The sequence below is a fragment of the Fundulus heteroclitus genome, unplaced genomic scaffold (assembly GCF_011125445.2).
Source record: "Fundulus heteroclitus isolate FHET01 unplaced genomic scaffold, MU-UCD_Fhet_4.1 scaffold_42, whole genome shotgun sequence".
Classification (NCBI taxonomy): Eukaryota; Metazoa; Chordata; class Actinopteri; order Cyprinodontiformes; family Fundulidae; genus Fundulus; species Fundulus heteroclitus.
Genome location: NW_023396835.1, coordinates 759,583 through 780,114, shown reverse-complemented (window position 1 = coordinate 780,114; position 20,532 = coordinate 759,583). Strand labels below are relative to the sequence as shown.

The 20,532-nt window shown below is 42.2% G+C and overlaps 1 protein-coding gene and 1 long non-coding RNA gene across 5 annotated transcripts; both read right to left on the bottom strand.

Moving 5' to 3' along the window:
* Position 1: 1 nt before the first annotated feature.
* Positions 2-5,318, bottom strand: LOC118560360. Of its 2 annotated transcripts, XR_004929281.1 has the most exons (6): positions 4,198-5,318; positions 1,370-1,532; positions 700-1,283; positions 332-487; positions 196-245; positions 2-33 (listed from the first exon to the last, which is right to left on the bottom strand). It is a non-coding gene; the product is annotated as an uncharacterized LOC118560360 (long non-coding RNA). The 2 variants fall into 2 exon arrangements; XR_004929280.1 differs by lacking the exon at positions 4,198-5,318 and having other exon boundaries at positions 1,370-2,725.
* An 8,712-nt stretch (positions 5,319-14,030) lies between these two features.
* Positions 14,031-19,052, bottom strand: LOC118560379. 3 transcript variants are annotated; one of them, XR_004929294.1, is made up of 3 exons: positions 18,173-19,052; positions 15,904-16,143; positions 14,031-15,591 (listed from the first exon to the last, which is right to left on the bottom strand). XR_004929294.1 is itself a non-coding variant. In XM_036131356.1 (3 exons), the coding sequence occupies exons 1-3, from the start codon at positions 18,830-18,832 to the stop codon at positions 14,741-14,743; spliced, it is 1,470 nt and encodes a 489-aa protein (XP_035987249.1). In that variant the 5' UTR covers positions 18,833-19,043; the 3' UTR covers positions 14,031-14,740. The 3 variants fall into 3 exon arrangements, 1 of the variants encoding a protein (XP_035987249.1); XM_036131356.1 differs by having other exon boundaries at positions 14,031-15,484; positions 16,078-16,143; positions 18,173-19,043; XR_004929293.1 differs by having other exon boundaries at positions 14,031-16,077; positions 18,173-19,006.
* Between the last annotated feature and the right edge of the window lie 1,480 nt (positions 19,053-20,532).

Sequence of the window (20,532 nt, the reverse complement as noted above, 5' to 3'; positions counted from 1 at the left end):
AGAGCCATTGTTCCAGGAGGTCAGCCAGAAAATCTGAGTGGAGATTTTTAAGGAGAGTTCAATAAACAGAATCCAGGAATGAGAAACAGTATGCTGGATTGACAAAGAAAACAGATTTCTGTTAAGGAGAAACAGCAAAGGCAAATGTCAGAACTCCATGAACATTTTTCTCAAAGAAGAAGAGAGCTGGATTACCACTTGTAGGAGGTGAACAGTCTGTAGTCTTCCTCAGGAGACCTGCTGGTCTTTAAAGGGAGAAGTAAGTGGGTTAATATCTGAAACTGAAATGGGTTCAGAATGTGTTGTAAAATGTGTGGAGAAGGTTTCTTACTGGTGCAGGCAAGGTGACTATGGTGAATCTCTGAAGGATGGACAGGCAGGTGTGCCAGGAGGGCGGTTCTTAAGAAGAGTTGTCAAAACAGATGGAGGGACTGAGGAACAATACGCTGGAATCCAGCATCTGAGTACTGACAGACAAAACAGATTTCTGTTAAGGAGGGACAGCAAAGGTAAGTGTGAGAACTCCAGGAATATTAGATCTAAAGAAGAAGACAATCTGATTACCACTTGATGAGGTGAACAATGTGGCGTCTGCCTCAAGAAAAAAGTGCCTCTTTAAAAGGAAAGGTAAGTGGATTACTAACTTAAACTGGAATGGATTGAGAATGTGTTGTAAAAGGAAAGGAGACAAATTCTTACTGGTGCAGATGTGCTGAGTATATCCACACAGGTTGAGCTAGGAAGGAGCTTTGTCATTGGTGGAGTTAGTCATTGTCTTCTTTTGTCCTTTTTTTCCAGGTTGGAGTTGTTGATCAGTGAATTGTTGAAGGGTGGACAAGCAGGTGAGCCAGGAGGACTGCTGGAGGAGCAGTGTGGTGGTTCTTAAGGAGCGTTATTAAGACAAATGTAGGGACTGAGGAATAGTTTGCTGGAGTCCAATATCTGAGCAATGACAAATTAATCAGATTTTGTTTAAGGAGAGATGGCAAAAGTAAGTCTAAGACTTCAGAAATGTTAGAAACACAGAAGAAGATGGAAATGGTTTCTTACTGGTGCAGAGGAGGCAAGGATATCCAGATTGGTGGAGTTAATAATGTCTCCTTTGGTGCTTCTCTTCCTTGTTGGAGTTGTTGATCAGTGAAACATTGAAGGGTGGACAGGCAGGTCAGTGAGTGATGAGTTACAGAGGAGTTCTTGTGCCAGGAGAGCCACCAGAGGAGCGGCTTGAAGATTCTGATGGTAAGGTCTTCAAACGGATGCAGGGAACGAGAAACAGTGGACCTCTTTAAAAGGAGAAGTAGGTGGATTAAAAACTGAAACTGGAATGGATTTAGAATGTGTTGTAAAAGGAGAGGAGACAATTTTTTACTGGTGTAGATGAGGTGAGTAGTTCCACACAGGTTGAGCCAGGCAGGAGATTGGTGGAGGGAGTGATTGCCTTCTATTGTCCTTCTGATCCTGGTTGTGGATCGGTGAATCTTGAAGGGGGCACTGACAGTTGATAAAGTTTTCATTGTAGAGGAGCACTTGTACTACGAGGGTGGCCAGAGGAACAATTTGGGGATTCTTGAGAAGTGTCGGTGTTTAAAGCCCTTTTGTGTCAGGAAGCGCATCCGGCATAGAATCTGTCAAGTCTGTATGATAGTGGTACTGACTTGTTGTACTACTTTAAAGAATCCTTCAAACTAAGAGGATTTCATGAGCTGTGGGTAATATCCAGTAGTCATTTGGTCAGGGGCTAGGTTACACCCTGGAGATTTCACCAGTCTGCCACAGAGGTAATCAGCGTTTTTATGTATCATAAGCATGATGTTTTCAATGTCCTGAGGCAGAAAGGTTTTAACAACCTCTTTCTCTCCATACATTAAAGAGACTCAAAGGACAGATAACATATAAAGTTCTGATCAATAGAAGAGGTTGGAGTTAGTTATAAAGAAAAATGATAATCACATAATAAACCAAAAGAGCTGGGAATCTTGACCAAAACAAATAAAAGTGAAGAAGCCTCAGACCAGCCTTGCAGCTGACTGTCACAAGGTCACCCTCCCTGCATATCCAAATACTAGAACCAGAGGGCAGAAAACAAAACTACAGCTAACTCCTAAAAGCTCAGCTTGTTGATTGGCATGCTGGGGCATGTAGGGTAGGAACTGGGGCCAAGGCTGTCTCTCAGACTTTGGTCATAATGTCAATGTTTTAAATAATATTTAAAAATGGTTTGTATGAGATTTTCTCATAGAACATTTTAAAACTGACACTGCATGTTTAAAATCTACACAGGAGTGAGGTGATGTCTTAACAATTTCAAATAACCGCCCCATTCTTGCAAACAGTGTTGATGGTCAGAGGGGATGCCCACCCTGATGCTCCTGCCCACCTGCCTCACCCGGAGAGCCAGGCCGCTGCTGCTTTGACCTTTTCCTGTGTGGCTCTGGTTCCTTCGTCCGAATGGGCACAGAGGCGATGCTTCTTTGTGGCTGTGTCCTCTCTTTGCTCCCAGCAGCTTGCAGCTGTGCCGGGCTTTGTTTTGCTTCTGCCACCTGGATCACAGCCACGGGGGGAATCTGCTTGTGCTTTCTCACCAGCAAGTTTCTGGAGGTCTATATGGTATCTTTGATGGCAGCAAGGGTGAGCTAATGCTTGGCACAGTGTTCTTTACAACTTGTGTGCTGCAGCTCACCCATTAAGAATTCATGCTGGTAAGAAGGACCTCCCCTGCTGGTAAGTACGGGAATTGCAAGGAACCAGGCTTCGCCCACTGGTCTACGGCAGCACTGCACTCTTAGACCAGGTGCCTCACCGACTCAGGCTCGCCACAACCAGGTCGGGAGTACGTAGATATAGCTGACATGTCCTGGGAGTGCATGACGGTCCTGACCGGCAGAATCCCATGAGCCATCCTCCATGATATGTCACGAAGTCACTTTTGAAGAATAGGATAGTTTATAAATTGCCAAGTAATTGTGGACTCTCCAAATGAGTATGTGCAAACTGGAGTCACTTTCCCCCCACTAATGTACAGAAATAGACAAGCACCTCAAACATGCAGCTAATAGTCAGCTTTTAGATTGGACTCCTTTAAAATAACCTGTTTAAATCCAAATTTTAAATTGAATCACTGGATTTAGAACATATAAAGTTGTGACCACTAAAAATGGTTATCTCTCTCTTTATGCCCTCAGCAGCTAATCACAAGCTTTTTGTTTTTTGGCCGTGTTTTTATTTAGTAATCTTAGAAAGATGGGTTATCATCCATCCAATGCCTACATCAGTTTGGTCTTAGGGAGTCTAGGGAGGCTGGAGGCAATATCACACATTGACTGGGTGAGAGATGGAGTACATCCTAAAGGTTCATGAGTCCAGCAGAGAGTGAATCAGTTTGCAGAAATTTAGCAAGGGTAGGGTGAGTAATTCATGCACAGAGGCGTCAATCCTCAATGCAGGTGTCCTTATCCTTGAGTCCTCATGGACAGAGAACTTTTCTGCACGTCTCTCTGCCTCATTTCCTTTCAGACCACATAAAAAACAGCAGGGCCTCAAACAAAGTAGGGTTTTAGTTTGAATTGATTCCAGAAATGCTTTGAGCTTTACCTGAAAACTAACTTCAACCTCTTCAATCAAGGACAACAGTGGTGCAGGAGCTAGTTCGCCGTTTAACCAGTGGGTTATTGTGTCCTTGGGCAAGACACTTCTCCTGCTTTTTCTGCAGTTGGTGGTCAGAGGGCCCGATGGCACCAGTTGTTTTGTCTGGAATCTTTGCTTCTGTTAGTCTTTTCCAGGACAGCTGTGGCAACAATGTAGCTTACCAGCACCATCGTGTGACTGGCTGAATGAACTGGTGAATGACTGAATGTACTGTAAGGCGCTTAGGGGTTGTTAAACTTGATAAAGTGCTATACAAGTACACACCAGCTAGCATTTACTATAAATCTTCAAGGAGCCCTTGCAACACATGGGCACATGCAGGTTGCCAGTAATGGCAGTTTAATTTAATCACAGCTACACCCACTGACCAAAACCCGAATCAACAAGTCAGCACCCAGTAGAAATGGTCCAGTTTGGTTTATTTCTGCTCCACAGACAGACCACCGCCAGGTGTCAGAATGAATCATGCAGGAAGCCGCTAAGTCTAGATCAGCCCCCAAAGGGCATGAGTGATGACAATATGAGTGAGGTGGTGGTGTTACAGGTAGTTACCGGTGTGTCCAGTAGTCAGTTGGAACAGTGAGCGAAGGTCAGCAGACACAGAGAACGACTCGTAGACGCATCAGATAGCACCACCAGCAGGTGATGGAGTTTGATGGGGTTGTATTGCTGGTGTGTATGGAGCAGGTTGTAGAGATCCATTAACCTGGCTTATGAGGCATACAGATGTCACAGTGACCAATGATGGTACCAGATATCTGGATACCCCACATCCCAGGCAATGGCACCAAACACCCTCCACGCCTCACTGACTGGAATGTGGGGAGAACAGATGTTTGGAGCCAACAGTGGGCCACAGTAACACCTGTACACGCCACATGCCAGACAGTGGCACAAAACACCCACCCAGGCTCATCGGCTCTGTCTCAATTCAGGGGCTGTATCCTTCCAAGGAGGAATTTATAGGCTGATTAAGTCACAGCCCAGCGAGGAAGGCTGTCCCAATTCTAAACTCCTTCAAAGACTCTTTCATCGTGGTTGACAAACGTGTCCTTTTCCTCGATTTGTACTGTGGGGCCGATGTATCCTTCATTGCTAATCCTATTTTATGATTCACTGCAGGTTGAAGAGAATTTTTTAACCGGAAAAAGCAGTGGTGAATAAAGTTTAATATATTACGTATTTTATCGCATAAAAGTAAATTTTAAAAAGTTTTTAGGTGAGAGGTTAGCTTTCTAAAACCAGAATATGTGCTCGGTTAGTTGGCACATCGCTTGAATTACAAAAACGCTCAAGAGTGATCGGACTGCAGCCAGATCCTGTTGTCAGTTTACAGCCACTGGGCAGCCGAGGCTCACCACGCCGAGAGAGAAGAGCTTTCTACCGACACACTGCTTTCAGACATGTGCTAGCTTTACGCTATAAGGAATAAGATATCTAATCTTATCTATCTTCATTACAAGATATCTAATGTCAATGTTCGGTTTATTCATTATTATTTGCTACAATAAACTGATTTAAACCTTCCTCCCAAAGTTATAGGGTTAGTGCTTAGCTTGAAAAATGCTTTATTAATTTGGAAAAAGGGTATTTGTCATCAATTAATTTTGTTTAATGGTATATTTCAATATAAAATTAAGTGACGAAGGCTATCCAAATTCTCAAATCCTTCAAAGACTAATGCGGCCGACAAACGTGTCCTTCTTTTGTAGAATTTAAACGATGGGTCCGGTGTGTCCTTCACTGCTAATCCTATCCTATAATTCACTGTAGGTTATAGAGAACGTTTTATCCAGAAACAGCAATGGTGAAGGGGACTGAAACGCTATGAATAAAGTTGACTATATTACGTATTTTATGGCATAAAAGTACATTTTAAAAAGTTTTTAGATGAGAAATTAGCTTTCTTAAACCAGAATATGTGCTCGGTTAGTTGGCACATCGCTTGAATTAAAAAAACGGCGTGATCGGACTGCAGGCAAAGTTTAAATAAATTAACAGGGAAGGATAAAAAAGCTAAACAAGAAATTGAGCTAAAAATTAACAATATTGCTGTGACTGATCCAGATCTACTGACAAACAAATTTAATAATTATTTTCTAAATTCTGTGAGAGAAATAAGTGAATTATTTCCATCTCCTGATCTCAAACCAAGGTCCATTGATCGTACACAGCCTGTTTTTAATTTACGTGAAATAACAGGGCTGGAAGTGTCCAAAATTATTGGTTCACTAAAAAATTCAAAAGCTAAAGACATTCATGGACTAGACACTCATCTCCTAAAATTATGCAAAGAGTCCCTTATTGCTCCAATAACACACATGGTTAATTTATCACTTAAACAGAGAATTGTCCCATCATCCTGGAAACTGGTTACAGTCACCCCAATCTTTAAATCTGGTGACAGTTCAAACATATCCAATTACCGACCAATCTGTATACTTCTAGTTGTTTCCAAGGTTGTTGAGAGATGGGTAGCAAATATTATAAATGAACATTTAAATAATAGTCCCTTTAACCTACATGAAATGCAATTTGGCTTCAGAGCAAACCACTCCACTGAATCAGCAAACAGCTTTTTTATAGAAAAGTTGAAAAGTAAATTGGATATATAACCCTGTGTTGGTGCAGTGTTCCTTGACCTTAAAAAGGCTTTCGACACTGTCAACCATGAAATTCTTCTAACAAAATTGTCATACTTCAATTTCTCGTCAGAGGCAATTCAGTGGCTTAAATCATATTTATCCTCAAGAAAACAATGTGTAAAAATTGACAGTATAAAATTATCGGTCTTGGATGTCTCTGTCGGTGTGCCACAAAGATCAATACTTGGTCCCTTGTTATTCTCCCTGTACATAAATGATCTTCCCAAAACATGTAATAATGTAAATTTTCAAATGTATGCAGATGACGCTGTAATTTATACTCATGCAAGGAGTGTTAAAGAGGCAGCTTCTATTCTTACCTTAGCCATGGAGCAAGTAAATGACTGACTTTTTAAATCATGCTTGCTTCTCAATTCCAAAAAAAACGGTCTGTTTGATGTTCTCAAAGCAATCAAAAGAAATAAAAAGCTTTGGAGTATTCTTGAGAGGAGAAGAATTACAACTTGTCACAGAATTCAAGTACCTTGGTGTGATACTTGATTCCACTTTGTCTTTCAAAAATCATATTAAAAAACTTGCCAATACTGTCAAATTCAACATTAAAATTTTTAAACAAATCAGGTCTTTTTTAACACTTGGTGCTGCTAGAATGGTTCTCCACTCAATGATTTTATCTCACATTGAATACTTCATCCAAAGTTGGTCTCTCACCACAGTTACCAATTTAAAATTAATTGAATCACTGTTCAAAAAATCTCTTAAAGTGTTTGACCAAAAAAAACAATTCTTTCCATGTATGTAATACCTTGAACAAGTACAATCTCCTAAATTTTTAAAATTTAATACATTTTAAGTATGTATGCTTCATTTATGAAGCGCTACATGGACTAGCTCCACCTCCTGTGTCTACTCTGTTCAAACCTAAGACTTCAAGTGGCCTGAGAACCAGGGCCTCCTCCAGAGGAGACTGTGAGGTCCCTCACAGAAGAACAACTTTTGGTCAGAACACTCTCTCTGTGAGAGCCACTAACATCTGGAACAGTCTTCCTCTGCACATACGGGAGAGCCCTACACTGATCAGCTTTAGAGCTCAACTCAAACTATGGATGAAAACAAACCAGTCATGTGACCACTAAACTTTTAACATTTTCCTTGTGATGCTTATATTGTATATTATATGTTCTTTATTATGTATTTGCCTGCCTAGGGACTACGGATGAAAATTAGCTTTGTAGCTATAATCCGGCATATTTACATTTGTTTCTATACTGATGTTCATTAATGTGCTTTGTCCCTATTCAAATAAATAAATAAATAAACTGATTTAAGCCTTCCTCCCAAAGTTATACGGTTCAGGCTTGGCTTGGAAAATGTTTTAATAATGTTGAAAAATGGTATTTGTCATCAATTAATTTTGTTTAATGGTATGTTTAAATATAAAACTAAGTCACAGCACACCGACGAAGGCTATCCAAATTCTCAAATCCTTCAAAGACTCCTTCTAATGCGGTCGACAAACATGTCCTTCTTTTGTAGAATTTAAACGATGGGTCCGGTGTGTCCTTCACTGCTAATCCTATCCTATAATTCATTGTGGGTTGTAGAGAACGTTTTATCCAGAAACAGCAATGGTGAAGGGGACTGAAACGCTGTGAATAAAGTTGAATATATTACGTATTTTATGGCATAAATGTACATTTTAAAAAGTTTTTAGATGAGAAATTAGCTTTCTTAAACCAGAATATGTGCTTGGTTAGTTGGCACATCGCTTGAATTACAAAAACGCTCAAGAGTGATCGGACTGCAGCCAGATCCTGTTGTCAGCTTACAGCCACTGGGCAGCCGAGGCTCACCACGCCGAGAGAGAAGAGCTTTCTACCGACACACTGCTTTCAGACATGTGCTGGCTTTACGCTATGAGGAATAAGATATCTAATATTATCTATCTTCTTTACAAGATATCTAATGTATATGTTCGGTTTATTCATTATTATTCGCTACAATAAACTGGTTTAAGCCTTCCTCCCAAAGTTATAGGGTTAGTGCTTAGCTTGGAAAATGCTAATTTGGAAAAAGGGTATTTGTCATCAGACCTGTCCAGTAGAGCTGTGCATAAAAATCGATACAAAGATTAATATCGATTTTTTAAAAAATGATTTAAAACCGATATTCTGGCTTTCAATATCAATATACCTCCCAACACCTAGGGGGCGCTATTGCAGCCTAACCTTCATCCCTAAAATCAGACGTTTGGGCACGTTTTTGGTTTCTGTGATACATTAAATGCATTGAACCAAATGCACTTTGTTTTCCTGTTAATATATCAGTGTTCAATAAATTGAACATAAATATAATATTTGGCTGGTTTTGTTGATTGAATGACTTTGAGCATTTGAAAGTAATAAATATCGATATTGGAGTCAAATCAAATCAAGGTGAGCTATATCGAGAATCGTATTGTATCGTGAGCTATGTATCGAAAATCGTATCGAATCGGCTAATCCTAGATGATACCCAGCCCTACTGTCCAGGGTGTACCCCGCCTCTCGCCCGGTGAACGCTGGAGATAGGCACCAGCACCCCGCGACCCCATGAGGGATAAAGCGGATCAGAAAATGGATGGATGGATGGGTATTTGTCATCAATTAATTTTGTTTTGTGGTAGATTTTAATATGAAATTAAACATTTGGCTGATTAATAAATTAGGATATAATAACAGTTGATGAAACAACATTTTAAATAAGATTTTTGGCCATAATGAATATATAAATGGGAAAATAAAAAATCTGTGCAGTTATGTACAGTGGAGACAACAGGATTAACGTTTTGCTCCAATCTTCTCTTTTGGTGGCGCATGAAGGACCCAGCCCAAGCAGACCAGGTCCTTTGAAGGATGCAGCCCCTGAATTCAGACAGAGCCATTGTCAGGTCTCTTTGGCCTCCAGATATCTGGTTCTGACATTGGTAACCATTACAACTATACTCCCTACATGCCAGGAAATAGCATAAACAACTTTCATTGCCTGGCCAGTGGTATGTGCTCAGATCTGGAGCCAACACTGTGCCACAATAACACCTGTATACCCCATATGCCAGGCAACAGCATCACACGCCCACCCAGGCTCACACTATGTGCTACAATAACAAACATACCAGGCAACAGCGAAAACACTCACCCAGGCTCATTGTCTGACATGTAGAACATTTAGCTGTGTGGTTCCAGTTTTAGTGACCATGACAACTGTAATCCCCACATGCAAGACAATCAGAATCAGAGATACTTTAATAATCCCAGATTACTTTCCTTACACGCCCCAGATATACATATATACAAACAACATTTATATATGAATATATATATATATATATATATATATATATATATATATATATATATATATATATATATATATATACATAAAAATATATATATATTCCTGTATTCCACATATTCTACTACTTTAATAATCCCAGATTACTTTTGTTACACGCCCCAGATATACAGATATACAAACAACATATATAGATAGATAGATAGATTGATAGATAGATAGATAGATAGATAGATAGATAGATAGATAGATAGATAGATCGATAGATAGATAGATAATTAAATATATATGTATGTAAATATATATATATATATATATATATATATATATATATATATATATATATATATATATATATATATATATATATATATATATATATATATATATATATAATTATAGATCTAAAATAAAGTGATAACACAATAGCACAACACACCCATCCAGGCTCAATTTCTAGCATGTGGCCATAAAAATATCATGGTGGCCGATGGAGGAACCAGACATTTAGACGCCCCACATTCTACTAAACACAACAACACAAAATACTAACCCTGGCTCATTGTCTGGCATGTGGGGCCTGCAGATGTATGGTTCCAGCATCAGTAACCATGACAGCTGTAAGCACCACATGACAGGCAACAGCACAAAACGCTCAACTAGGGGCATTACCTAGCATGTGGGGTATACAGATATCATGGTAGTAAATGGAGGAACCAGACATCTGTATTTCACACATGACCTGCAGAGGCACTAAATACCAACCCATTCTCATTGCCTGGCATGCAGGGTTTGAAGTTCTTATTCTAAAATTAGTTCACATGACCCGACACACCAAGCAATTGTCAGAAATGCCCCTACAAGGCTATTGCCTGTTATATAAGGTTTAAAGATGTCTGATTCCAATATTAATGTCATGTTTTGTTGGTGTTTATATTTTGATTTTCTTTGTCTTCGTTTGATAATTGTTCATGTTAGGTCTAGCCTTATCTAGTTCTGTTCTCTCTTCATTATTGTTAGTAAGGTGTTGCCATATCAGTGCTTTAATTAGGCTATGTATTGTGTAGTGTAATCCTTTAGTTCATTCTTTTGTGTTTTTTTGTAATCCTTTGACATGTATGTTGTTTCTTACTAGATCCTCGTTTGACATTTTCCTCAGGATTTCTTGTTCAGCTACATTCAGGTTTATTTACCCTTTTTCGTCCTCTTCTCCATTCTTTTACTTTGTCTCAGCCACTTCACACATCCCCTGATTGTTCAGCATTTTCTCTCCTTCAGCTGCAGCTCATCTATCCTTATCAGTCCTTCTGGTTTGCCTGTCATGTCTCCTCTCTTCCTCAGAGTATACTTACCGCTTTCTTTTGCACTCCAAGTGATCCTCCTGTAAATATGCCTGTGTCCGTGTTTCTGTCCAGTCCTTTGTAAAAGCTCTGTTCTCCTTCTGCCAGATTGGAAGTTTATGTATTTTTACAATTTTCATCAAAACCACTTCAACACAACGCTCCTCCCAAGTACCTGTCAGCAAGTTGGTCCAGCTTTTCCTCCTCTCACCACGACACAAGAATCAAGTCAGAACTTGGACAGAAGCTTCAAGAAGTCCAGCATCAGTATGGATATTGATGAGCAGCTCCTCAAAGTTCTTAGTTCACTATTTGAGATTAGATGTGGCTATTCATTCTGAGTTGTCTGGGTGAATGGATATCTTTCCTTCCTGCTGCTGAGAATCTGTCCAGTGCTTCTCTACCTGCTGCCTAGGGTCTGTCTAATGTCTCTGCTTTCAGGGGTCCAGTTGACTCCTGCCACTGCTTCATCCTCGCGCCACAAACACCGTTGACACCATAAGACATACATGGTGAGGAGGATCAAATGGTCTGGAATTTTCCTTTCTGACCGTCCATATCAGCAGAGCTGTCCATGCCCTGCCAAGTTCTCTGCTTTGATCAGACCCATTGATCTACTGCATGAGAGCCCAAGACTTGGTGCCGCTTCATAGTGTCAATTTATCGTCACCCCAGACTCCACTCCTCAGTGCTCCAGAGTCCATTCATTGTCGCCTCAGAGCCCAACAATCTAGACACAATCTGCACTCCTTGCTCAGTCATGATCTTCATCTTTACCGTCTACCTTCATGGCTCAGTCATCATCATCATCTTCCTTGCCATGTTCTTCGTCTTCTTTGCCATCTATACTCCTTGCTCAGTCACGGTCATTGCCTTCCACAGTCCTGACTCTGGCATCTTTGTTACCTTCTAAACTCACGGTCATTCCATGTTCATCACTGCCATCCATATATCTGGACCTGTCATCACCATCAACATTCCCAGGTCTGTCCCCCCATAAAGTACCTCTTGTTAAATCTTCAACTTCACCCCAGCGTTCTTTTCCTGATCTAAGTTCTTCAAGGGGTAACCGCTTTGTTTTACTGATTAAAAGTTCTCAGACGAGGGTGTCCAATTGGGACCACCTCATGTCTAGCGCTCTAGTGAGGGGACTACTGGTTTTCTCCTCCCTCTCCAGGGCTGCATGTAGGAATCTACCAGCTTTCAGGCCATGCTCCATGGCATCGTGGAGGTATCTACAGTCTTCCACCCCACTCTCCATGGCTTCATTGAGGGATCCACCAGCTTCCACGCTGCTATCCAGGGCTGCATCAAGGATCTCCAGGTCTTCCAGTTGCCCTCCAGAGCTCCACCACGGTGTCCTGTCTGGGGTTCAATCCTCCAAAGCCCAGTGTCACATTCCAGTTTCTGGGCCCAGGTTCTAGCCCCCTGACCTTTTTGCTAAGTTGCTCTTTGTTGTTCTGTTCTAGTCCTCCTTCCAAGGTCCCCTCCAATGGCCCAGATTTTATTAGTTTTATTTTTATAGACTCACTAAGGGCACCTATGATTTGATCTTATGCTGGGCATACACTGTTCGATATTTTCAATCGTGGTACTCATATACAGCTCAAACTGTACGACGAAACAGCAGGCTTTAAAAGTTCACAGCTCTCCATCTCTGTTGTTACACTGTGTGGCCCGACACTCGGATGCGACCTAAATGCCCACACAGTGCGTTCAAAAACCACACGTCGGACTCAGCCCCGTAGAGAGATGGCGCTGCTTGGACTGGTCTACCGGGAAGCCAAATGTCAGCAGTAGATGAAGAAAAAGGCGGAAGTGTGGAAGCTCACTGTTAAATATGAGGCTTACCAGAACAAAACGCGCTGCCTTTGCAATTCTACAAGTTACTCCTCTGTAGTTTGACTCCATGTCACACGTACCGCGGTCATGCTTCTCCCGCTCCTATGTTTTCGTTTGAGAATAGGAAGAAGAATATACCTGTTTGCACGTGCGCAGTGCGCGAGGTCGGGGGAAATCGGCTCAAAGACGGTCGTAACTCCGCTTCAACAGCAGGACGCGATCACGATCACTCACGATCACTCACAATCACTCACAATCACTCACGAGGGCCGACTGAATTTCAAACATGTTTGATTTTCAACTGACCTTCCTATTCCTGATCGGTAGGTGGTTCAATTCAATTTAATTCAATTTTATTTATATACCGCCAATTCATGAAACATGTCATCTCAAGGCACTTTACAAAGTCAAGTTTAGTCATATTATACAGATTGGTGGAACAATTTCCTATATAAGGGAACCAATTGATTCCTTCAAAGTCCCGACGTGGGAAGAAAAACTCCCCATTAACGGGAAGGAAAACCTCCAGCAGAACCAGGCTCAGTATGAACGGTCATCTGCCTCGACCGACTGGGGGTTACAGAAGACAGAGCAGAAACACAGCAAGACAGACAAACAAGCACAGAAGCACACATTGATCCAGTAATCTGTTATATATTAAATGGTAATAGCTGTCCAAAGCTGTCTTCCCTGGATAATGTCTTAGATAACAGAACGCCAGACCAGATGTACCTACTATGAAGAAAAAAAAGAGAGAGAACAAAAAGCAGAAATGACGACAAGCAATGCATAATTGAAGAACAGTAGAACTCAATAGAGTGAGAAAAATAGACCCTGATGTCCTCCAGCAGCCTAAGCCCATAGAAGCACAACCCCATAGGTAGGTCAGGGCAACATAAGCCACTCTAGTTATAAGCTTTGTCAAAAAGGAAAGTTTTAAGATTAGTCTTAAAAGTAGACAGGGTGTCTGCCTCACGGACAAAAACTGGGAGTTGGTTCCACAGGAGAGGAGCCTGATAGAGGGATGTCGAGAGGCTAATCGCCCCTTGGTAGCCCTTGTACACTAAACTACGCAGGACGCACGATCAAGCTGAATCTCGGCCCGATCAAAAGAATTCTCTTACGACTGAAAAATCAACCCGAAAAGAGCAAAAACTCGTACAGTGTATGCCCGGCTTTGAGGTGGTGGTGGGGGTAAAGTCATGATTCACTGGTGTGTATGTTTTAGTTTTTCCCTTACCTTTTCCTACGTTAAACATGACAATTGGTAACCATGACGATTTTACACCGCATATTTCAGGCAAGGCCACAAAACTGCCTTCCAGGCTCAATGGCAGCATGTGAGGAAATACAGATGTCTGGTTCCAGCATGGGTCAGCTGCAACATCTGTATATCCCACATGCTCACCAATGGAAACAAATAAACTCTCAAACAGCCTAAATACGCAGCATGTGGGGCTTACAGATGTCTGGTTCCAGCATTGTTCACCAAGACATCGGTATGCTCCATCAGCTAGGCTAGTGGATCTCTACAAGCCATCCTCACACAAACCCACAACACAAACTCCATCCAACTCCATCAAGTGCTGGTGATGCTGTCTGAAGAGCCTGCGAGACAGACTCTGTGTTCACTGACCTTCACCTGCTGCTCTGACTGACTGCCAGACGCTCCGGTAGCTGCCTGTGACACCACTGCTTCACTCACCATGCCACCACTCATGCTCTCTGGTGGCCCTTTCTGACGTAGCGGCTTCCTGAAAGTCAACATTTCTGACACCATCATCCATCTGTCTGCCTGTGGATTAAATTATGTCCCATTCAGGCCATGTCTACTGGGTGCCGACTTGGTGAAGATTTGGTGGAAATGTTTGGTCAGTGAATGTAGCTGTGTTGATTATTTCCAGACTTCTGGTTGGAAACCTGCCGTGTAGATTTTAGCAGGTAGTGTTCTAACCGGATGACTCCAGGTTGCCCTCAGGCCTTTTTAAAGGGCTTGCAGAGGGCTTTGCCGACAGAGAAGAAGAACCTTTTCAGAATGGGTTCCTTGGCTGTCTTCAGGATTTTCTCTTTGCAAACAGAAAGTACAGCCTCCTCTACGTTTGAGTCCTTATGGCCCAGTATTGAAAGAAGGTTTATATGTGAGCAGCCAGTCTTTTTACAGGAGGCTCTCAAGATGTCAGCGCTGAGCTTATTCAGGCTACTTTGGTTCTTCTTAAATTCTCCTCCCTCCACCTCAGCACAGAGTTTCTCAGACAGCCTCTTGGTGATTTCTTGAAACTTTGTGTATTTGCACCTCATCTTTGATTTAGTAACAGCCTGTATAACCAGTGCATGAACCAGCAGGCTGATGAATGACTGCTGCTCCTCCTTCTCTGAGCCTGAATCCATGGGCAGCGGCTCATCAACCTGTGTGGTAGCTTCTGGTGCCGGCTTAACTTCTCTTTCCTTTCTATTCATTACTTGATGAATCTGCTCCTCTGACACAGATTTTTGAACCTCTGTAACATCCGTCTCCTGCTTTCTCAGTTCCTCTTTAACAGCCAGTAACTCTGGTGAAACTCTCTTGTATCGTCGCTCACTGTATTTTTGAAGGAACCTTTGGATCCTGACTCCAACTCCTCTGTTCTGCTGTTTTGCTGTAGCTGTAGCAACTCTATCCTTCAAGCCTCCATTTTCAGAGATGAATTCGTCCACCATTTTCAACTCTGACTCCTTTTCCTAAGAGATAAAATAATTACCATAATCATTTCAGAAATATTATCAGATACAAATTCATCCACCATCTAAAGCTCTGATTCCATCTCTTTAAAGTTAAAATAATTTACCTCATTCATCTCTGCTGGTGCCTCTTCAAGTTCTGGTTCCTCTGGGGTGACCGGTAGCACCTCGTACCGTCCATGGTGGTACCTACTGCAGGACTTCCTAGAGCTCTGAGGACGCTTTTTCTTCTGTGGAATGTGGATGTCTTTGACTACTCCTAGTTCCTCAGAGATGAATCTGTCCACCATCTTTAACGCCGACATCTTTTTCTAAGAGATACAATTATTTAACTAAATCATTTCAGAAATCTCATCAGATATAAATTCATCCACCATCTAAAGCTCTGATTCCACCTCTTTAAAGTTAAAATAATTTACCTCATTAATCTTTGAAAGTTCCTCAGAGATGAATTCATCCACCATCTTCAACTCAGACTCCTTTTCCTAAGAGATAAAATTATTTAACTAAATGATTTCAGAAATATTATCAGATATAAATTCATCCACCATCTAAAGCTCTGATTCCATCTCTTTAAAGTTAAAATAATTTACCTCATTCATCTCTGAAAGCTCCTCACAGATGAATTCATCCACCATCTTTAACTCTGACTCCTTTTCCTAGGAGATTAAGTAATTTACCTCAATCAATTCAGAAATATTATCAGATATAAATTCATCCAACATGTAAAGCTCTGATTTATGGAGCCCCTCTGGTGACATGGACAGAATTTTTTTAAGATGTTAAGTCGTGACCACGCATTACTAACGCGTGGCCACGACATAGATAAGTTGAGGCCACAGGTTATTTGTGAGGGAGCTCCTTTATGGTTGCGTTGCATACATTCAAGAAACAAGGAGAACATAGACTTGATTTCATTTTATTTCGTCCTTGGAATGAACTATAATGACATCCTGCTATCTCTTGCAATTAAACAGAGTGGTAATAAGCAAAGCTCTCATCTTACAGGCATTGACCGTGTGACGCGCGCATTTCACTGACTTCACATGCTCGCGCGCAACAGAGCTTAGTCTAGACTCGGCCTTCTGCGGAGCTGTTTCAGCTTCTTTCACAGCTTGTGGCCATCAATAATAATTCCTGCTGCAGTTCATGTTAACAGAGCAGCAGGAAGAGCGATCAGAGTTCTAAATACTTTTGGTCTTAACCAGTGGTGACAGTAAGCCGGTACCGTCCGCTACCGCACACACAAGAGGGAAGTAGGGAGAGCGGCTGCCAGAGAAATCCTTCATTCTGAACCAGTCATGGCTGCACGCTGGATCAGAGAACAGTTCTGCTAACCAGATCCAGTCTAAAAAGCCTCTTATTCTGTGTCAGGGTGCTGCAGGCGTGCCTGGGCTGGGCGCTGCCTTTTTCCTGTCTCTTCTCCACAGGTGGCGGCTGACAAGCAGGGAGGCGCCGCTCGCAGGTGATCTGCCTTCCTTCGTCAGCGGGGACGGTTCTTAAACAGGCTGCTGTCAGCACCTCATCGCCAGAGTGTCAGCCTTATGTGGAAGGACTCAGTAGGCCAGCGTCTTTCTACGCCTTGGAAAGCGCCTAATTTCTGTCTCCCTGTTTCCCAGGTGGAACCTGCCTCGGATCACGCTCCGGAGAACCTCTTTACTGGCCGGCAAGCTCTCGGCCCGCTCAGCTGCTTAGGAAGAAAACCTCAGAAAGTCCCTGATCATCCTGGAAAGTCTGGGTGTCCACAGAGCGGCGATCAGCTGACAGCCTCCCTGCCGCCGCCTGCGTTGCACGAGTGACCGGACCCTGCCCCCCCCCCCCCCCCCCCCCCCCCCCCCCTCCCCCCCATCTGTCAGCCACCGCACCCTCTATGATCACCAGAATCCACCTAGAACCCACGACTCCGCTTGGCAGTCTCCACGCCTGCTTTGGTGCCCCACAGCAGCCGCTCACTCCCCCTGTGAATCAATTATATCACCGCGATTACGACCTCCCGCTGTTATCAGACGTCTGGAGGACTCGCAGCACGTCTTGAGCTCTATATTTAATAAACCTCTTAAAAACTCAGCTCTCTGCCTCCTCAGTGTTTTCTGCATGTGGGTCAAAAGACTCGGTACCATCACATTCTGTTTATAAGTTTCCTTCTAATAAACAGGCATACTGCCTTGCGCTTGAATTCAGGTGTGCAAAATTACGTTACATGTAATTTAGGTGCGCACTTTTAAGGGTCATTTTAAGGAACTTGTAACAGCGGGGGCTTCAGCTCAGATCCATCATTCCTCCTGTTCCCTCTAAAGGAGCCCTTTACACTCTTTATTTATGCATTTTTCCCACCGCGCAGTGCACAAATTGGGGGGAAATCTGCCCAATCCCGTATTCTTAAGTATAAATTATGCTGATACCAGACGTTGCCAAACAAACTATTTTTTTTCTACTGTTAGCGAAAAAGGAGGATGTACAGTTAATCATCTCATCCCTGGACCCACTCCTGTCTGCTGAACATCATCCTGGAGGCTAAACCGAAGGCAGTATTTATCTGATCTATCTGGTGGCCACGTGTTACTAATGCGTGGCCACAATTTATCTATCTGGTGGCCACGACTTAACATCTTCAAAAAAAAAAATTCGGTCCATGTCACCAGAGGGGCTCCGCACTGATTCCTTTCCTTTAAAGTTAAAATAATTTACCTCGTTCATCTCTGCTGCTGCCTCTTCAAGTTCTGGTTCCTCTGGGATTGTCGGTAGCACCTGGTACCGTCCATGGTGGTGAAGCTCTCCTGTCTGCTGCTCCTTGAGGGCATTTTGCTGGCCTTCAGCAGCTTTTCGCAGCAGCCTCTGCTGACGTTCTTCATTTTTCATCTCTAACAGCTCCTTTATCAATGTCACTGCAAGTGGAACCATTGAATCCACCGTGTCCTTCTCAGAGATTTGCAGGACGAAGGAAGCTGCTGGATCATTCATGCAGCAGAGGGAAGATCTCACTTTTCCTTTGACATGTTTAACAAATGACTTGTTAAACTTGTCAAAGTTCTTGGGGGGAGTCGTTCCTTCAACCCAAAGGACGTCTGCAAATGATCTTAGCACTGAGTCGCCCACAACGGTTTCCACGTCCAAAGATCTGAGGCGTCCTTTGTAGATTTTACGCAGAACGAAGGCGGTACATTTCTCCTCTAGCTTCAACAGCAGCTCCTTTACCTTGGACTTGGTGTCACCATCAAGTTGTCCTGAGGTCAAATCCATGCTCTGCTTCAAGGAGATGGACAAAATGAAATCTTGGATCGTTGGTGTGATCATGTCCACAGTAATAACTGGGACTCTTGGAGCCTTTGAACTGGTGGAGGCGTTCATGGCTTCTCCGTTTGCGCTGGTTCTTCAAGCAAACTCTGGGATTATCTATCGATGGCAAACTATCACAAACTATCGCTAACTGGTTTTCTCTCACTGAAACACGTCTGTCTCTCACAAGGAAAGTATCAGAAGGAAAGAAAATCTGCGTTACAGGGTCTACTAAGGCAGAGAAGCTGCTGTGATGTCATAAGCATCAGAGGAGCTGCTGTGATGTCATAAGCATCAAAGAAGCTGCTGTCATCAGAAGTTCCACCAAGGAACGCCATCAGCGTAGCAACCGTTGCTAGGGCCGTCTCCAGCCTTCCAGTGTGCAGCACAGGGAAAAAGTGTCTAAATTAAAGGATTTAAAGTTAAAAAGGTTCAGGGTTTTAGGATCAGCTGCGGCCCCTGCAGCTCCCCTCAGTAAACGTCTCTACTGTCTTCATGTTTTAGCGGGACGGAAAGATTTAACTGCTGCTTTGAGACACAGCAGCAGCAGAGTTCCCTCTAAGCTCCGCGCCTGCGCAGTGGCGCACGGCATCTGGATTCAGCGCGCACAGCAGATCTATGCTGCGCAGTAAATAACATCCAAGCTGAAGATAATAATAAACCAAGTTATTGTGTAACTTTCAGCAGCTCTGGTGAGACGGTGTTCCACGGCCCGCTCTGTGAGCGCCAGGTGCTGATCGGAGCTCACCGCTGATTGGTGGGTGGGGCTGACGTCTTTATAGTTGGGCAGGTTGCGGTGTGCGTCTTTGTTCTGGGCTCCGTTTCAGAAAGAATGGCCGATCTACGCTGATTAGAAAGCTGCTGCTCTGAGTAGTTCTACCTCACTGTGTCATACTCAGCGTTTCCGGTTTCAGAACAGGTGATATCAGTCAGGTAACTAAACACAGCGTCCGATCAACCAGGAGGTGAAGGCGAGCAGGAGCATGAAAAAAGTCCTCCTGAACGCAGATAAGGTGATTCAGCATGAAAACGGCAGGAAACAAGAAGCCTGGAAGTGGAATTTCCCACGAGTGGAGTTAGAAACCTTTAATGAAGGCATATGGAGAATATTAAACCATAAGAAACAATAATGTTGCTGCTGAAAAGGCGAGTTGGTGGCAGAGAACAGCTGAAAAAGTCAATGTATGAGTGATATGAGAGTTATTTGATGGAGAATTACAGCTGTTTTCTCACACTTCACTCATTTAAACAACAAAGGGGGATTGATTAGAAAAGGCTTTGGAAGGACAGCGTCACTTTATATTTATCATATAGGCTATATGTATATTTTATATATATAGCCTATTATATATATATATATATATATATATATATATATATATATATATATTTATATATATATATATATATATATATATATATATATATATATATTAGTATTTATCTACAGTAAATTACTGGCAGCAGGGTTTCCAGCCGGTTACTTTACTATTTACAGTCAGGTTACTGTATTCTATTCACTGTTTTACCATAACTCTATTATAGCTTTTCTGTAATTTTATGACAAATTGACTGTAATATTAATATTTCACAGTAATTCATCACAACATTAATTTGATTAAATGTTTACTGTAATTTTAGTGCAACTTTGCTCTAATTATATTAAGTTAATTATATTACAGTTTTTTTAAATGAAATGTTAATGTAATAAAATTAAAGTAGTCCTGTAATATAAATACAATAAAAGAATTTGGTATTGCTAGCTGATGAAA

Coding starts and splice junctions, on each gene's coding strand:
- LOC118560379 (XM_036131356.1), bottom strand. CDS start 18,832: ATGAACGCCTCCACCAGTTCAAAGGCTCCAAGAGTCCCAGTTATTACT. Junction 16,144..18,172: donor CAGCAGCAGAGATGAACGAG/GTAAATTATTTT, acceptor TTAATCTCCTAG/GAAAAGGAGTCAGAGTTAAA. Junction 15,485..16,077: donor AGCTTTCAGAGATGAATGAG/GTAAATTATTTT, acceptor TTTATCTCTTAG/GAAAAGGAGTCAGAGTTGAA.